At 41.0% G+C, this 18921-nt stretch overlaps 2 protein-coding genes and 1 pseudogene across 2 annotated transcripts; all 3 read left to right on the top strand.

Annotated features, from left to right (window-relative positions):
* Positions 1 to 1389: 1389 nt before the first annotated feature.
* LOC121755303 (zinc finger protein ENHYDROUS-like) lies at positions 1390 to 3572 on the top strand. Its single transcript, XM_042150614.1, has 4 exons — positions 1390 to 1735; positions 1819 to 2215; positions 2314 to 2513; positions 2784 to 3572. The coding sequence occupies exons 1-4, from the start codon at positions 1627 to 1629 to the stop codon at positions 3425 to 3427; spliced, it is 1350 nt and encodes a 449-aa protein (XP_042006548.1). The 5' UTR covers positions 1390 to 1626; the 3' UTR covers positions 3428 to 3572.
* A 9911-nt stretch (positions 3573 to 13483) lies between these two features.
* Positions 13484 to 18660, top strand: LOC121754752 (cytochrome P450 734A1-like). Its single transcript, XM_042150060.1, has 5 exons — positions 13484 to 13489; positions 14163 to 14407; positions 14520 to 14871; positions 15013 to 15428; positions 18553 to 18660. Coding segments are annotated over exons 1-5 (1020 nt in total). The 3' UTR covers positions 18554 to 18660.
* On the top strand, positions 16681 to 18660 carry LOC121755327 (annotated as a pseudogene).
* Positions 18661 to 18921: the final 261 nt, after the last annotated feature.

The following is an 18921-nucleotide window of genomic DNA, read 5'->3' as shown; positions in this document are numbered from 1 at the left end:
AACTGAGGTATAGTACTACAAATTTCACTATTTGAATTTAAAAACGGTTTTCATACAACATACCAAAATACTAAAAGACTAAATTTCAACAAAACTATTTTTCAATCTTTGTATTTCACTAGTCATACATTTTTAATTATGCATTTATTGCCTTCTTATAACTTCATACTTTACAGAAAACAACGAATTAGTAATTAAGAAAGAAAATAAATGATTAACATTTCAGATTGATTTGACGAAGTTTTGAGTTAGGAAGAAAAAGATACGTAGGAACGAGGGAAAGAGAGAAACATGCATATCATATTTAAACATTAGTTTTTTTAATTAATTGGTTTGATTCTTTAGAGAAAAATGTTTATTTTGATTATATACATATTTAAAATTTAATGCATGCATGTTTAAAATCTAATAAACTCTTTCTTCTTATAGTTTTGTCTCGTTTTTCATTCTTTTTCCAATCTTCAACGAACTTCCACGATTTTTTGGTGGCAATAACCAAAAAATGAAGGCCAGAGTCTTTGAGGATTTTGATAGAACTTAATGTAGAGTGTGTTTAGGGTAAGAAGCCGGACGACTACCGACCATGGAGGCGTCGACCGTGGTGGCGTCGAAGTCAATAAATCACACAACACAACGTAATTAATAAGGATATTGATATATATATATATAAATAAATTTACGACTTGTGTACTAAAATATCTCTGCATTTAAGCATCAGCAGTGGTGCGGAGCTCTCGGCGGAATTCTCCGCGAAATTCCCAAAAACACCTCCTGCCATGTCATACGGACTTCCCACTGCACAGTGGCAGAATTCCCGACGGACTTCCCACAATAATGCAATAAACGGGAATTCCGCGCGGGAATCAACGCAATGGCGGACGTCTGCACGGAATTCCACGGAACTGCGAATTCCTCGACGGAATTCCGTATTCGTGCATGCCACGCACAATGGCGGACGTCCTTCACGGAATCCCCGTACGCCGGTGGGAATTTCGCAGTGACGTCTGCCACTGCTCATGCTCTTACTCTCTTTGTCACAATATATCCAATTATTTTTATTTAACTTGTCGTTGGTGTATTTTTTCGGGGATGAAACAAAAATGGAAGTGTGGGTAGATGTGAGATTTTATTGAGAAATTTTGAGGTTTTGAATAAAATTCTCCCTATACAATGTGGTTCAAATCCCAAAGGAGCACTAAACGACAACCCAATTTGGCCCCGACAAATCTCAGACCCCTGCAGATTCCGCCACGTGGACGGTCCGATTCACACATTGATACTTGATTGCTTCAGCCCGAAGAAGAAGCTGTAAACCGCGGTTAACAAGCTTTAACCATGGTTACCCACCACGCTTATCCGGAGCGATTTTAGACCTTGTTTAGTGATGAGTTTACACACAGCTTCTTTTCCCAATTATACATTAATAAGTTCAGTTTAAATCCATCTTTTTGTCTCTCTCTAGAATTATACACGTACAAAAGAAGTACCGTCGTGTGTGAACATTTGATGCTGGTCGTCGAGGGTGGCGGCTTCCTCACCTCCAAACACCTCAATTGTCAATCCTCTTTCCTCTCTCTCCCTCTCTCTTTCCACTTCGGAAGTTTCAACTAGTGATTTCGGAATTCCATGGTAGAAATGGAGATTTCATCACCGACTCGGAACGGAGCGAAATCGGAGCAGCTGGCGGAAGCAGATCCACCGGTGAAGAGGAAGCGGAATCTTCCTGGAATGCCTGGTACCAAAAATCAATGAAGATCTCTTCTCGTTAATTAATTAACTCAATGATTTTTTTTAATTTTTTGGCGTTAAATGTGGTAGATCCGGATTCGGAGGTGATCGCGTTGTCGCCGAAGACGCTGCTGGCGACGAATAGATTCGTGTGCGAGATCTGCAGCAAAGGCTTCCAGCGCGACCAGAATCTGCAGCTGCACCGGCGCGGCCACAACCTGCCGTGGAAGCTGCGGCAGCGCACGAGCAAGGAGGTGCGGAAGCGCGTGTACGTGTGCCCGGAGGCGACGTGCATCCACCACGAACCGACGAGGGCGCTCGGCGACCTCACCGGGATAAAAAAACACTTCTGCCGGAAACACGGCGAGAAGAAGTACAAATGCGACCGCTGCTCCAAGAAATACGCCGTCCAGTCCGATTGCAAGGCGCACATGAAAACTTGCGGCTCTCGGGAATACCGTTGCGACTGCGGCACTTTGTTTTCGAGGTCAATCATTTTTTTTTAATTTTCTACTCTCTCTCTCGCATTTGAATTTAGTGATTGAGTAACATTTTTTTTATTTATTTTTTATTTTGGGGGAATAGGAGGGATAGTTTTATCACGCATAGGGCGTTTTGCGATGCGTTGGCGCAGGAGATTAGCCGTCCGCAGCCTGACATAAAAGGCAGCGGAGATGTTGAGCCCTCGCCACCTGCTGCTGCTGCTGCTGCTTCTAGTCCGCCGCAACCGCCGCTGACTCCGTCTACTCGAGTGCTGTCTCCGGTGTTGTCCATACAAAGTTCCGGTGAATTCTTAATTATGTCTGCTTAATTAATAATGTCAGCATTTTCCTTGAATTTGTTGCTTTTAATTTTTGGAGAGAGAGAGAGAGATGACTCATCTCGGGGATCTGAATGAGATTGAAAGAGGGGTTAGAAATCGTGACTGAAAGTAGGTGCTTGATTGCACTGCTTTTCCTCCCAATTTTACTTTTAACTTAGCAAATGATTTCTTTTCAATAAAGACCTTCTGCTTTTCTTGTTTTATCCCTAATCTTTTCATCTCTTTACACCAGCTGGATTGCCGGAGAATCATCAGACAATCCACTTACAACCACCACCATCAACAGCGCCCACCACCACCGCCGCCGTCCCAAGCAGCTCATCCGCCTCGAGCAGCCTAAACGGAGGAGTTATGCCTATTATGCTAAAGGCATCAACACCACCAGCCTTCTCATCACCAGCTATATCACTCTCACTATCATCCCTCTTCCAATCCCCATCACAAAACCCCCCACGCCCACACTATGCCGCGCACCAGCCGGCTCTCTCCGCCACCGCATTGCTCCAGAAAGCAGCGCAGATGGGCTCCACCTCCTCTAAATCATCCCTCCTCCACGGCCTATGGCTATCGGGCCCGACCCCATCCGACTCTCCAACGCCCGACAACGACTGCATCAGCAGCTCCTTGGCATCCGGCCTCGGCCTCGGCCTCTCCTCCGGTTTTACCGACCTCATGATAAGCCCGCCCACCACTCTTGATTTCCTTGGGCTGGGAATGCCAGGCGGTGAAGCCCCCTCCGATGGCTTCTCCGCCTTATTCAGCTCCATCGGCAGCCGCCTTCATCAAATGCCGCCGCCTGCCGCTCCATTTGCTCCGGTGAGAGCGGCCGGAGACACTTGGGATGAGGCGCAAGATAGGAAGCCTTCCATGCTATAGCTGTTTCTTTTTTTGGGAATCATTTATATATATATATTTATTTATTTGGTTTTTTACTGAAATTGGAAGAGTTCCGTCTTTATGTTGTCAATATGCGTAGAATTCTAAATAGACAATAAAATTCATACTAGTATTTTGGAATGAAGCTCCAAATCCATTTTAATTGAAAATGAAAGATCAACAAGGTTATCGAAAGTTGGATTTTGTACAAGATTGTCTCTTCGTGTCCTAAGGCCATCCACAACGCTGTCTGTATACCGTCTCTTAACTAATATTTGAGCACTATTTGAGGGCCCCACTGTCCTTTTTGCCTCCATCTCTTAACTAAGAGACGGAACCTGCAACGCTCCGTCTCTTAACCGTCTCTATACCGTCTCTTAATTACTATTCATTCAATTTAATTTATAATTTTTTTTAAAACCCAATTCAATTTAAACAAACACACTTTATTAAAATTAAAACAAAATAAAAAAACACACAAAATAAAAAAACACACAAAAAAAAACACACAAAATAAAAAAACACACAAAATAAAAAAAAAACTAATCGGAAGGGCTAATCATCCTCCGGAGGCGGTCGAGGTTGAGGGGGAGTCGGAAGGCCAACAAGTTGTGCTGCCATATGCACAATTCCGTTCCACCAGGCCGCGTATTGGGAGTGCGAGAAGCGGGAAGTGTCCGCCATTGTGGCGGTCATGTACGCCACCATAAGTGTGTCCGAGCCTCCTCGCGAGCCCGATCCTGAGGCCGGCTGGCTTGATTCGCCTCGGCCCTTCCTTGCTCTAGCCGCTTTCGCCGCCTTCGTCCCTTGCGGCCGACGGCGCCTACTCGCGGCGGATCCTCCTGCATCGCCGACCGTACCCGCAAACTCCTGGGATTCAGCATCATGTTGGTTGATGCCTTCAGCAGTGTCACCACCAGAACGCACCAGCACTAGATGAGTATTGGCCACTCGCCGTATGCTTCGTGCGCTTCGAGTTTGAGCCCGAGCTGGAGCGGAAACCGCCGGCCCATCGTTCCTCGTCCTTGACGGCCTGCCAAACATCAACAAATCTGAATTGATGTCCCTCGTCCTGGTAGTAGGCGCGCAAAGCGGACGTCAAAATGTCGGTGGCCGTGGTGCCGCTTTGGTAGCGCGCCTCTTCAGTCGAGTAGATGTCGCAGAATTTTTTGACCTGTCGGTCGACTCGGTCAAAGTGACAGCGGATCATTTTAAGTGTGCGCTTGCGGGAGCGGTTCGGCTTTATTTGGTGGTAGACCTCGACAACCTTTTCCCAGAAACACTTCCGGGTTTGTTGATTCCCGACGATGGGATCGTACGAGACCGTGATCCAGGCGTTGTACACCGCCATCGTTTCGAGGTTGTTGTACGGATGTCGGCCAAGATCATCTTCCTCTTCTTCCTCCTCCTCCTCGCCCGTCTGGGGTTGTACACTGCCTCGGCCACCTCCACCGCCTCGCCCACTTCCACCTCCTCGGCCGATGCCCGGCGTGGAATCAACTGGAAAATCCTCCCGGATATGGGATAATCCCTGCGAAAACCGCGGGACGTTGGGACGAACATATGCATCAAGGTCAAAATTGGGTGATTGGTACCCCCCCGACGTTGACGAACCTCCACCGCCCAATGTGTTGATCATGTTCTCCCAATCGCCGAACGAGTTGAGATCCCACCCGCCGGAGCCGGAGCCGCCATAGTTGCCCTGGCCGTCGCCGGACATCTTGAGTTGGGTTATGAAAATTTCAGTGAAAATTTGAGAGAAAATTTAGATGATAGGAAGAATAGATGTGTAGTTGTGTGTAAATGAGGATGAGTTTAGGAGTATTTATAGAGTAAAAAATTTAATAAAAAACAAAAAAAATATAAAAAAATACAAAAAAATGGTAATAATACCGTTACAATTTTTTTTTTAATTTAAATTCGAATTTTTTTTTTAAAAAATATTTATTGCGTCAGCACGTGACGACGCCCACTCGCGGGCCGGCGAGTGGGCGTCACGCACGACGCCGGGCTGCGCCACGTCGCCTAGGCGCGTGGCGAGACAGCTCGTCTCGTGGCTCGCCGAGACGAGACGCGGGACGAGACGGGACGAGACGGAGGCTGCAACGCGTCTCGCCGGGGTCTCGTCTCGCCGGGACGAGACGCGAGACGCCGGCGAGACCCGTTGTGGATGGTCTAATACTCTCTATGTTCCATTATAAGTGGAATGCTTCCTATTCAATTATAAAATTTTAAAGTTTTATTTTGTGAGTTAACTGAAAATAAAATAAAATAAAATAATGATATATACTCTATATTTTAAAAATTTGTTAACTATAGTGAAATATATTTCTGAATAATTGAATAGGACGAGGAAGTATTATTCTTGCATTGCACCAAATGAATATTGAGACGGAAGCAAATTTGAAATACAATGAAACAGTTTGCAGAGTGATATTTAATGTGTTAATATGGAGCCTAAATATTGTGTTTCCTATAATTAAAATTGACTTATTATTTTTACCATGCGATGCAAACACGTCGTCTTTGTAACGCAATCTAGATTCCATGATTTTTGTCTGTCTAGATCAAGATCTAATGAAATAGGTGATAACTTCATACAATACTAAATATTTCTTCAATTTTATTGCAAATTTAAATTTATTTTTGCGTTCTTCTAAGAAACTAGATCTACTGCAAAAGTTTTGTAAGAAATGCCCCCTCAAAAATTTATATCCATTTATTTTTCATTCTTCTTTAAATGCCTCTTCTCAATATTTAAAATTTGTTTATAATATATTTTTGCCCCTCTTAATATTAATTTATAACTTCGCTCGTGACGAAGGTTTATCACTGTGAAAATTATGGGGAGCTCGATTCGGATAGCAGAGGGAAGAGATCAAAGAGTGCTTCTAAAACAAAAAGTAGAAGTCATCCAATGGGGCATAAGACAAAGACCGCATCTTCAACTTTCTCAACCGAAAATATGCAGTAATCGCTGCTTAGAGATGTGTCTGATCTCAACAAAGAGCAGATCCAGCAACACAAGATGTTTGTTGTTATCCTTAAGGCACAATTACTCTAGTGCCATGATTAACTTCCTTTTTTCAATTATGTAATTTTAAGTTTTTTACATAAATTTTTACAATTCATACTATTAGTACTAACTGCTTAAAATTGAAGTGTATATAGATGAAATTGAGGATTCAAAATTTGGGTGAAATGAAATACTCGGACAGATAATGGTGGTGCGTCAAATCCTTTTCTTAACTATATAACTATACTATACTATACTATACTAAACTCATGTGAGTATATACTACTGTACTCTGTTGTTGTTGGGTCCAATATAATTAATGCTACTTTCATGTTTATTATTACAGTATTTCATATGTTTGGATTTCAATTACGTGGAACGTCACATCTTGCCTATATATTTTTCTGCATATGAATATCTTTTTTAAGAAAAATACTCAACATTAAATGGGCCTTCAAGTAAATCTAAAGCCCAAAGGAAGAGAAACATTATGGGCGGCTATTTATGATTTGAAAATATTTTAAGTCTTCTTCGTATCTCAGGTCTTCTTGTTCATCCTAAGCCAATATTTTGGATCCATGACAAGTGCTCAACTTTGGGTTTAATTTGTAACTAGTTTATAACTAGTCCAAATCCAACATAAAATCATTTTTATAACATAATATGTCTTCATTTTATATTTTCTATATCCACTCTAGTATTAATAAATATGAGTCTTAATGAAATATTTGATACATATAGTTATACCATATGGAATGTAATACCACAATCGATTACCAATTTAATGAAATAGTGATGCTACTTAAGAAAATTAATTTAATAAATTATTAAAAGTAGCAGATATTTGAGATAATTTAATGGATTCACTAAAATCTAGCACGAAGCCATTTATATCTTTTACTTTATTTTTTATTTATGATATTTTTTTTGTCTCTTATATTTTATTCCTCTTAATTTAACCATTAAACAATACTTTAGTGGAGACAAATTGATTATGTAACTATGTAAGTAGGAGTACTAAAATTACATGTTTGATTGCATTCATGTTGGGCAAGTACTCCTACGGAAATTAGGGACAATTAGGGACAATCCATAGTCCTCTGAAAGGAGGACTGACCCCACAACTGGAGTGGAAGGGGAGCCCACATCTGAGATGCATGGGAGGGGCACCCCACATCTGGGGCGGAGGGGGAGGGGCACTCCACGTCTAGGATGGAGGGGGAGGGGCACCATACCAATAACTCTCATAACCAGTGATACAGAATAAACAAGAGAATTCATCCCAAAAGACTAGCTTGTTAGGAAAGAGAACTCATTTAGTCTATATACCTCACACCAGTTGTTATCACAACCGATGTTGGGATTGATTCTGTAACATTTGACCTTCCTTTAAGGGCCAACGTCCTCGTTGGTCACCTCTTGTTCTTTGCCAGACCACCATTTCGTGAGCCACCACTCCGAGGTCTCGTTGGTCACGGCCACATTGGTCACGGCGGATTCTTTACCCTGCCACCACTCCGAGTCGGCTCCAAACGTACTCGTTGGTCACGGCAAGTTCGTTGCCCGACCACCACTCCAAGCCTTTCGGGCTCTCAATGAAAGCACCAATTGATGCAGACCAAACATGAGAACTCATCACAAAAGACTAGTCTGTTAGGAGAGAGAGCTCATTTAGTCTATAACTCACATCAGTTGTTCTCACAACTAATGTGGGAATTGGGTCCGTAACAACTGGCGTTTGCCCCCACGTTGGTGGCGGTGGTGCTGGAGCCGGTACTCGCAACACCAGACCTGCTACTATGATACCCGCTGCTCGGGTAATGGATTCTCTAGTGCCGGGGGAATCACTCTCGTGGCTTTGCATTGTGAAATAATAAATCTAGAGAGATGAAAATATGGTTGTGGAATTGTAGTGTGGATGCGTGAAGTAAAAAAATGAGGAATATATTGTATGTACAGATATAAATTAAGAAAAAAAATCGGTTGTATGCCGCTGCGGCGGTCTCGCAGCATGCAATAGTCCCCGCGAAGACCACCGCAAATCCTCGTCCCCCGCCGTGTATCCTGTAGTTCCTCCACCACCACGGGCGCGCCCACTATGGTCACTCTTAGCATTCACAAAACATTTTTCATAAACGTACAAAATTAGATAAGTTTAAAACTTTCTAGATACCTAACAATTATTCGTGCATAAAATATGAGATATTTCGGGGGAAATTATATATTTTATACAAAATATTTTATCTTTGTTTTAATTTAGTAAAAAAGTATTAAGTTTATATATTGCATACAAAAATTTTAAGTGTTTTAAGTTAATATATTTCGTTAAATATTTTAAATACCATTAGTTAGTTTATAATTTGTCCAACTTATCAACATAATTATAGAATAATAATTAGAGATTTAATACAATTAACCACTCTAAAAAATAACAGTCAATATCAATTCTTCCAGCAATTAATCGTGGTTAAAAAAATTGTTTCTCAATATACTCTATTTTTTATAATGTTATTTATAGAACATAGTATAAAATAAGTCCATAGTTCATCTTTATAAGATGGCTAACTTGAGCTTTGAACGGTTAATAAGTCAATATTGATTTTTTACAAAAAAGATTCAATATTTTTCAGTTGTATTCTCCATTGTTATATGAGAAAGCTTAGATAATAAAATGCAATTCGCTAATTTGATGGTGAAGAGTGGTGAATTTTTTCTCTATATTTTTCATTTTTGTGAGTAATAAAAATAAATGTTTGATATAATTAATGCAATGTTTTAATTTAAAACTTTTTGTACAAATCTAAAATAACGGTGAAACTTTTTGTATGTATGATATAATTAGAGGTAACGGTGTTAGTGGGGATTTAACGAATTGTATTATTTTGGAACAGTTAGTAGACATTTTATATGTAATATGTAAACTTAATATTTTTTGTACTAAATTGAAACATAGGTAAAATATTTTGTATAAAATATATAATTACCTTGATATTTCATGACGATATTGCTGATATTTAGGCCATCCACTACGATGTCTCTATACCGTCCGTTAACTACTATTTGACCACTATTTGAGGGCCCCACTGTCCTTTTTTCCTCCATCCCTTAACTAAGGGACGGAACCTACAACGCTCCGTCCCTTAACCGTCCTTTAATTACTATTCATTCAATTTCATTTTTTATTTTTTTTCCCAACACAATTCAATTAAAACAAACCCACTTTATTAAAAAACACACAACATAAAAAAACACACAACATAATTTAAAATACAAATTTAAAGAAAAATAAAAAAATACACAACATAAAAAAACACACAACACAACATAATTTAAACTACTCCGCCGGCTAATCATCCTCCGGAGGCAGTCGAGGTTGAGGGGGAGTCGGAAGGCCAAGTTGTGCTGCCATATGCACAATTCCGTTCCACCAGGCCGTGAATTGTGTAGAAATCATGGTATTAAATATGCCCGGTCAATGGATTTTGACCAAATAATAAATGTGACGAGACATTTAATTTTGTGAAATTAAATGACATAGCGTCGATCTACATTTTACGTAGATAAATGTAGTATATTCACTTTCTCAAATCCGATTTCCGGTGAGTGAGAAATAGTGGATTAAAGTTGGGCATAATTAGCTTTTATTAAAGCTTGGAGTTGGAGCTTAGGGAATAATTAACTAGTGTTAATTATCCCACATTGGAGGATTAACACATCTTTTAATGTGTATAAATTAAGTGACTTTATGTTACTTAATAATTATAGTGGACCAAGATGGGTGAAAGAGCCCACACGCGCGCACACGCGCGCGCCGCCGCCGCCGCCCGCCCGAGCCCGAGCCCGAGCCCGAGCACGTGCCCGTGCTCGTGCTCGTGCTCGTGCTCGTGCTCGCGGGCCTCGGGCCCGGGCCTGATCCCGATCTCGATCTCGATCTTGGACTTGGACTTAGATCTTGGCAATTGGTCTTTGGGCTTGGGCCAAACTATTCTTTTTGGACCACCGCCGAGTCAGCAATCCAAGTGGCTTGACACGTCGTCAAGCGAGGCACAGTCACGGCTGCCACGTGAGAAATCCACACACTCCAGCCACACGCCTGTAACCGACGTCGGTTACGAATTGCCATGATGAGCCTTCAATGGCTGGTTGACCCTGCATGGTGGCTTGGCCTATAAATAGGCTAGCCATACCACTGCATTAGGACACACACATACAAGCATTCTGCATCATAAGCTCTCTCCCTCTCTCTGCATTGTTTTCTGTCGAAGCTCTGCCCTCTCCTCCATCCCGTTCGCCAGAGCTCTACTGATTGCGGTGCTGCATCAATAGAGACGTAGCCGTTTTACCTTTGGGGACGACACGCCAAACCGAAGAGCACTACCGGGGCGTATCTCGTCTTGCGGGAAGAGGCCTCCTCGACTCGGCTAATCATACTGGTTTAGTAGTTTCGAATTCGATTCTACGTTGTAATTTCTAAAGTTCAGTTCCTTCTTTCCTTTCTTTTGGGTTGTATTACGCCCGGTTTTTGTTATCTCTTGTAATCTCCAGAAGCCAACACGAGCACGGGCACGGGCTCGTGCTCGGGCGGGCGGGCGGCGGCGGCGGCGCGCGCGTGTGCGCGCGTGTGGGCTCTTTCACCCATCTTGGTCCACTATAATTATTAAGTAACATAAAGTCACTTAATTTATACACATTAAAAGATGTGTTAATCCTCCAATGTGGGATAATTAACACTAGTTAATTATTCCCTAAGCTCCAACTCCAAGCTTTAATAAAAGCTAATTATGCCCAACTTTAATCCACTATTTCTCACTCACCGGAAATCGGATTTGAGAAAGTGAATATACTACATTTATCTACGTAAAATGTAGATCGATGCTATGTTATTTAATTTCACAAAATTAAATGTCTCGTCACATTTATTATTTGGTCAAAATCCATTGACCGGGCATATTTAATACCATGATTTCTACAAATTGGGCGTACGAGAAGCGGGAAGTGTCCGCCATTGTGGCGGTCATGTACGCCACCATAAGTATGTCCGAGCCTCCCCGCGAGCCCGATCCCGAGGCCGGCTGGCTTGATTCGCCTCGGCCCTTCCTTGCTCTAGCCGCTTTCGCCGCCTTCGTCCCTTGCGGCCGACGGCGCCCACTCGCGGATCCTCCAGCATCGCCGACTGTACCCGCAAACTCCTGGGATTCAGCCTCAGGTTGGCTGATGCCCTCAGCGGTGTCACCACCAGACGAGTATTGGCCACTCGCCGCATGCTTCGTGCGCTTCGAGGTTGAGCCCGAGCTAGAGCGGAAACCGCCGGCCCACCGTTCCTCGTCCTTGACGGCCTGCCAAACATCAACAAATGTGAATTGATGACGTTCATCCTGGTAGTAGGCGTGCAAAGCGGACGTCAAAATGTCGGTTGCCGTGGCGCCGCTTTGGTAGCGCGCCTATTCGGCCGAGTAGATGCCGCAGAATTTTTTGACCTGTCGGTCGACTCGGTCAAAGTGAGAGCAGAGCATTTTAAATTTGCGCTTGCGGGAGCCTTTCGGCTTTATCTGGTGGTAGACCTCGCAGACCTCTTCCTAGAAACACTTCCGGGATTGTTGATTCCCGACGATGGGATCGTACAAGACTGTGATCCAGGCGTTGTACACCGCCAGCGTTTCGAGGTTGTTGTACGGATGTCGGCCTAGATCCTCTTCCTCTTCTTCCTCGTCCTCGCCCGCTTGAGGTTGTACACCGCCTCGGCCACCTCCACCGCCTCGGCCTACTCCCGGCGTGGGATCAACGGGAAAATCCTCCCGGATCTGGGATAATCCCTGCGAATACCGCTGGGCGGAGGGACGGACATATGCATCAAGGTCAAAATTGGGTGTACCCCCCCGGCGTCGCCGAACCCTGGGTCCCCGGCGTTGACGAACCGGAACCGCCCAAAGTGTTGATCATGGTCTCCCAATCGCCGAACACGTTGAGATCCCACCCGCCAAAACCGTCGTAGTTGCTGTCGCCGTCGCCGGACATCTTGAGTTGTTATATGAAAATTTGAGAGAAAATTTAGATGATAGGAAGAATAGATGTGTAGCTGTGTGTGAAATGAGGATGAGTTTAAGAGTATTTATAGAGTAAAAAAACTAATTAAAAATAAAAAAAATTAAAAAAAAAACAAAAAAACGGTATTATTACCGTTAGAATTTTTTTTTCTTTTATTTTTTTTAAAATTCAAATTTTTTAATTTTTTTTTTATTGCGTCAGCACGTGACGACGCCCACTCGCGGGCCGGCGAGTGGGCGTCACGCACGACGCCGGGTCGCGCCACGTCGCCTAGGCGCGTGGCGAGACAGCCCATCTCTTGGCTCGACGGGACGCGGGACGGGACGGCGAGCTGCAACGCGTCGCGCCGGGGTCCCATCTCTCCGGGACGGGACGCACGACGCCGGCGAGACCCGTAGTGGATGGTCTTAATAAAGTGTAGCAAATGTAGACCAAATGCTGTAGTAACTTATCAGCTCACAGTTGCATACTTTGTATTTAGCCGTGGGCAAAATGGTGGGCTGAACCGCTGAACTTAGCTCACCATTAATAATTAATAATCTAATTAAAATAAAATACTATCGATAGTTATAAATGACCTTGTTTTCACTTCTATTTCTTTTTTCCTCTCTTTTTCTGTTGTAGATATAGGGATTCTATTGTGAATGGATGGGATCCACTTGATTAAATAAGTTGAACTCATACTTCCAATAATTATTGCTCATTAAACAAATGTCAGTTCAGAAAGTAGAAATAAAATCTCTCTCTACACTCTACAATTTGTCGAAGAGAGGCTTTCAATTTAAAATGTCTCTCATGTGGCTTCTCCCACTCTTTTTGTTCATCATTCTCGTGTCGTGTGTGGCTATTACCTCAATAAATTTGTACGGGAGCCTCTGCAAATCCAGAGACACTTTAAGCATCAAGGCATAATAAATGGCCTCATCTTCGGGAATAAGCTTCTCCTGAAATTAACTAAGGATATGGAATTTAGTAAAATAAGTTATAGACTAGTAATGGATGTAAGTACTAAAATGACAAATTGAATTTTTAAACCTATCTTTTTCAATTATTTGTAGTTCTATAAGATTATGTAATGGTGCAAGGTGCAGCTCACCTCTGAAGTAAAGTCAACTAGTGATGCAGCCATGAACTGAATTACTATTTCATTTGGTTTTCTTTACACACACACTTTATGCTATCACTTTTTTATAATCATAAATAATCTATTCTGTCGTCATGTATGATGTATATCTCATATTTTATGCACGAATAATTGTTAGGTATCAAGAATATTTAAAATTTACCTAATCTTGCTTGCGAAAAATACAATATCTTCACAGAGAAAATTTATTACTCTATCCGTCTATAGTTAAATGAGTATCTCATTTTGTTATTTAGGATATTCATTGTTACTTACGGTATATTATAAAACTAGGAGTAAATATTCATGTTTCACTAACAATTTCCATTTGCATTTCCATAAATAGGAACTTTGGAAACGGCCCGTATTTTAATGCAAAATTGGTAAAGGAAGAGGGGGAAAAGAAAAAATGGTAAAGTAAAAAAGATGAGATAAAAAATAATGGAATTAGTGTTAGTGGACTGTGAGGATTTACTCCGTATTCTGCAAGTCTAGATAGATTATGTTTATCTTAATTGCATTATACAATATGAACTTGGTGACGTTGACAGGGTTGGATTCCTGAAATGGCAGCTAGCATAGAAGACATGCTGAAGATGTGGGAAGGAAAAAGAGCAGACAAAAGTGAGTTTGAAATGGATGTACACGAACAACTTCAACAGCTCTCAGCAGACATCATATCTCGAACAGCATTCGGCAGCAGTTACGAAGAAGGGAATCGCATTTTTCAGCTGCAAGAACAGCAAGTCGGCCTCGCCTTGCAAGCATTCCGAAGTCTCTACATCCCCGGATTCAGGTACTTCAGAATGATCAAGTTGTTGATCAGGAATACATCATTGTGCACGTCTATTTCACACATCTGATCATTTGCTAACATTTTCGAAAAAAAATTGTGTGCTGGTGTGTAGGTTTCTGCCGACGAAGAAGAACATGATGAGATGGAGACTAGACCAGGAAACTCGGGAATCGATCAGAAAAATTATTGGGAAGCATGGAAAGAGCCAAGGGAACTCAAAATCATTGCTCACACTGATGATGTCTTCATATAAGAATGAGGATGGTGTAGAGGAGAAGCTAGATATTGATGAAATTATCGATGAATGCAAAACTTTCTACTTTGCAGGGAAAGAAACAACAGCCAAGGTGCTTCTCCTTCTTGCATCTCATCAAGAATGGCAGACCATGGCAAGAGACGAAGTCATTGCTACGTGCAGGGGCAACGCCCACCCTACTGCAGAAAATATATCCGATTTCAAAATAGTAAGTTGCCATCTGCAGTTATATGATTTCAACCTTTTGTCCTTATAGTTCTTGAAGCCACATTGTGCCATGTCATCTTCATCTCCACAACATTACTTAATCTCTTCAATCTATTAACAGAATCTGTTGTCTTTACTACAGTTGAGCATGATACTGAACGAGACCCTTCGGCTCTACCCTCCAGTAGTTGCACTAAATAGGCAAGCATCGGAAAATGTTAAACTGGCAAGCCTCAACATTCCTTCTGGCACGGATATGTACATCGCCATGACTGCTGTCCATCATGATACTGAGATCTGGGGGTACGACGCGAATGAGTTCAATCCTTTGAGATTCTCTGAGGCACGAAAGCATCCAACATTGTACTATCCTTTTGGTTTAGGCCATAGGATATGTGTTGGGCAGAATCTCGCCATTGTTGAGGCCAAACTAGTCTTGGCCATGATCCTGCAACATTATTCTTTCGTGGTATCGCCCTCGTATCTACATGCTCCTATGCAGAGTATGACCTTGCAGCCACAGCATGGAGTCCAACTTATTTTCAGCAGGATTGCATAGTAGCTAGCTATGCTTGATGATATCCCTATATGTTGTTGTGCATTATTTGGAATATTTATGATCACTGCAAATCAACTGATCATTTGTTATTAAGTTGTACTGATGTTGTAAATATTTGGACCCTCATCTCTTCAATGGTTTTTCCTTTAAACAAATGGTTTGGTCTCTTTTGGAGAAACTACCTTATGAAGCATTAGCACTCTTTGCTTGTATTGCAAGAAATATTTGGAAGCAGACAAATAAATTTTACTTGGATCAAAGAGTCTTTTAAGTGGAATAGAAAGATATTCTATCATTAGCACACAAAAGCTGGATGGAAATATGCGATACTTTTTGAAATTAGAATCTCCTCCTGTGATATAAATGTTCGAGTTTGTATCGGTAACATAATTCTTAGAGATGAAATGGGTGAGTTTGTATTTGCATGTAAAATTGAAGTTCGAATGGCCAGCTCAAGATGTTGATGAAGGTATTAGAGTACGTACGCTATGGTTTTATTATGCTCATCATGGAAGTCAAGGAATTGCGTGGCCGTGGTGATATCTTGGTACTCGAGAAAACAACTCACGTTCTCGATTTTAAGTTTATCCCTAGACCATGTAATTGTGTTGCTCATTTGTTATCTACGGATCCATTTGGTTTTTACTATTGCCAGTATCTCCAAAGGAATGAAGTAAATTGAGAAGATATATATTTGTCATTTACTTTTATGTACAAAGACAAGCAAAAATACTATCCATTTTCCTTTTGTGTGAAGAAAATATAAATGTATCTCTTCAAAATTAAATAAGATATACTAATACCTTCTCATATACTTATTCCATTGTAGAATGAATTTTTATAAAGAAAATGATTTAAAAAATAGAAATTCACTTGTCTATTTCATTGTGGTGTATTAGAAAATATAGACATAATGTATTAGATGATTAATGTTTTTTTTTTTACCACAGGTGTTCCGAACTTCGAGTGGGTGATGGGGTTTGAACCCGTGACCTCAAGGTGAGGTCACGACTCACCAAAGCTCCGCTCTGCCAACTGCGCTACAACTCGTTGGTATTAATGATTTTCTAGTGGCCTGTAAGTCCACGGATCTAAATAATACTACCAATCCTAGTTTTGAGGCATTAAATTTAAAATTGCTCTAAAATTTTGATTTGATCTCAAAATCAGTGATCAAAAAGAAAGATAAAGTCGAGCTCATACCATATTTCTCTTTAATTAGTAGTATACAATTACATTACTATCACTAATTATTGGACATTAAAAAACAAGGTAGGTTGAGAAAGTAGTTTGTAGATAAAGTCAGGCCACCACTCTACTGGATCGAAGAAGAGAAGCATTCAATTCAAATGTCTTTGTGGCTTCTCTCTCTCGTTTTGTTCATCATTATCGCGTGCTGCTACTACCTCAACAAATTTGTACGGGAGCCCCTGCAAATCCAGAGACACTTCAAACAACAAGGCATAAATGGCCCCGACTACCGCCCTATCTTCGGGAACACAGCGGCGGTGGCTGATCGCGGCGGCGGAGGCTGCGCCGATCCCCCGCATCACGCACGATATCTGCCACCGCGTTATGCCGCATTACTGGAATTGGTCGAGTCTCTACGGGAAGGAATTCGTGTATTGGTTTGGGCGCAGGCCTAAATTAGCAGTGGGCGATCCCAAATTGATCAAAGAGATTTTGATGAATAGCGACGGCAGTTTTCAGAAACCGAAGATGAATCCGTCATCCAAGGTGTTGCTTGGCGATGAGCTGGTTAATCTCCATGGTCGGAGATGGGAAGTTCATCGCCGGATCACCGCTCAGGCCTTCCATATGGAGCGAGTCAAGGTCAATTTCTTCCCCTACTCTCTTGCATCAAGTGCATAATAGTACTGTACTAGTCTCTATCAATTTCAGACTCTTTTTGCACTAGTAATAGTATTTGGATAAATTTTTCTTATTTTATCTATTTTTTGGAAGAAAATAGTAAGTATTATTCAAGTTTACGAGTGTTTAACAGAACATTTATAATCATAATTAAATGCTTATAGTATAAATTTGAAAATAATTTTCTATTAATAATTCAATATCTCTTGATTAAACTCTATAATCATCTATTACTCCATGCAATACACTCTGATTAGACGTTTGATGATTTTCTAAACATGTCGTCTTCAAATATTTGTAGTATCTGAAAGAAAGTCAACTTGTGATGCAAAATATAGCTGAAAATGTCGTCATCTAATATCTCATATTTTATGCACGAATAATTGTTAGGTATCAAGAAAATTTAAGTCTTATAATCTAATTTTGTTTGTGAAAAATGTTTTGCGTGCATGCAAAATCTTCAAAAACGAAAATTATTCTTCTCTTTATCGTGTACCGCAGTTGAGTAATACTACTCCATTTTTTTGGCCATATCCATTATGTATCTGAATTAGAAAAATACTTAAGAAACTTAATTTTCGTTTTTAACTTTTAGTCTTAAAATGTACTAAGTACTTTCGTTCACAAAAAAATAGTTTAGTTGTGGACAAAATGAATTTTAATACAAAATCAATAAAATAAGAGAAGTGATAACGAGAAAAAAATAGTTGAAGTATTGTTGTGGAAAATAGGACTAAAAAACAATCTACTATAAATCGATATAGGTTATTTTTGGTGGATAGTCCAAAATAGAAAAATTAGAATATTAATTGAGGAAGGAAGTAGCATAAAAGACTTTCATTAAATTTCTCCACTTTATCACACCACCTCTCTTGATAGTCTAGATAGTTTATGTTTTGCTATATCTTTTGTGAAAATGAAAAAAATATCAGAAACCAATGTTGCATTTACAATATGAACTTCACAGGGCTGGATTCCTGAAATGGCAGCTAGCATAGAAGACATGCTGAAGAAGTGGGAGGAGAAAAGAGCAGAGAAAAGTGAGTTTGAAATGGATGTACACAAACAACTTCACCAGCTCTCGGCAGACATCATATCTCGAACAGCATTCGGCAGCAGTTACGAAGAAGGGAATCGCATTTTTCAGCTGCAAGAACAGCAAGTCGGCCTCGCCTTGCAAGCACTCCGAAGTGTCTATATCCCCGGATTCAGGTACTTCAGAATGATCTTGCTCGACTCATAAAGCGTTTGGTAGTAGCTAGCTATGCTTGATGATATCCCTATATGTTGTTGTGCATTATTTGGAATTCTTATGATCACTGCAGTTTGAATGATACTGTCGGCGAAACTACCTATGAAGCCTGGCACTCTTTGTTTGTATTGCATGAAATGTTTGGAAGCTGAAAAATAAATTTCACATTGAACAAAATGCTTTTTTAGTAGAAATAGATTCCAAGTAAAACTGAAGTTAGAATGGCTGGATCAAAGATGTTGATGGAAGGTATTGGGGTTCGCCGGTTGGCTATGGTTTAAATTTGCATCTAACCTGCACCTGCAATGTGATAATCAAAACATGATGAAGGAATTGTGTGGTGATGTGAAGTTCGTTTCCCACAATCC

The sequence above is a fragment of the Salvia splendens genome, chromosome 11 (assembly GCF_004379255.2).
Source record: "Salvia splendens isolate huo1 chromosome 11, SspV2, whole genome shotgun sequence".
NCBI lineage: Eukaryota > Viridiplantae > Streptophyta > Magnoliopsida > Lamiales > Lamiaceae > Salvia > Salvia splendens.
The sequence above is the reverse complement of the archived record's forward strand: the minus strand, read 5'-3'. Positions and strand labels throughout refer to the sequence as shown.

Excerpts from the sequence above, each read along its gene's own strand:
- LOC121754752 (XM_042150060.1), top strand. Across the intron at positions 14,408-14,519 it reads CTCTACATCCCCGGATTCAG|GTTTCTGCCGACGAAGAAGA; the intron begins GTACTTCAGAAT and ends GCTGGTGTGTAG. Across the intron at positions 14,872-15,012 it reads ATATATCCGATTTCAAAATA|TTGAGCATGATACTGAACGA; the intron begins GTAAGTTGCCAT and ends TCTTTACTACAG.
- LOC121755303 (XM_042150614.1), top strand. The coding sequence starts at position 1,627 with ATGGTAGAAATGGAGATTTCATCACCGACTCGGAACGGAGCGAAATCG. Across the intron at positions 1,736-1,818 it reads GAATCTTCCTGGAATGCCTG|ATCCGGATTCGGAGGTGATC; the intron begins GTACCAAAAATC and ends TAAATGTGGTAG. Across the intron at positions 2,514-2,783 it reads GTTGTCCATACAAAGTTCCG|CTGGATTGCCGGAGAATCAT; the intron begins GTGAATTCTTAA and ends TCTTTACACCAG.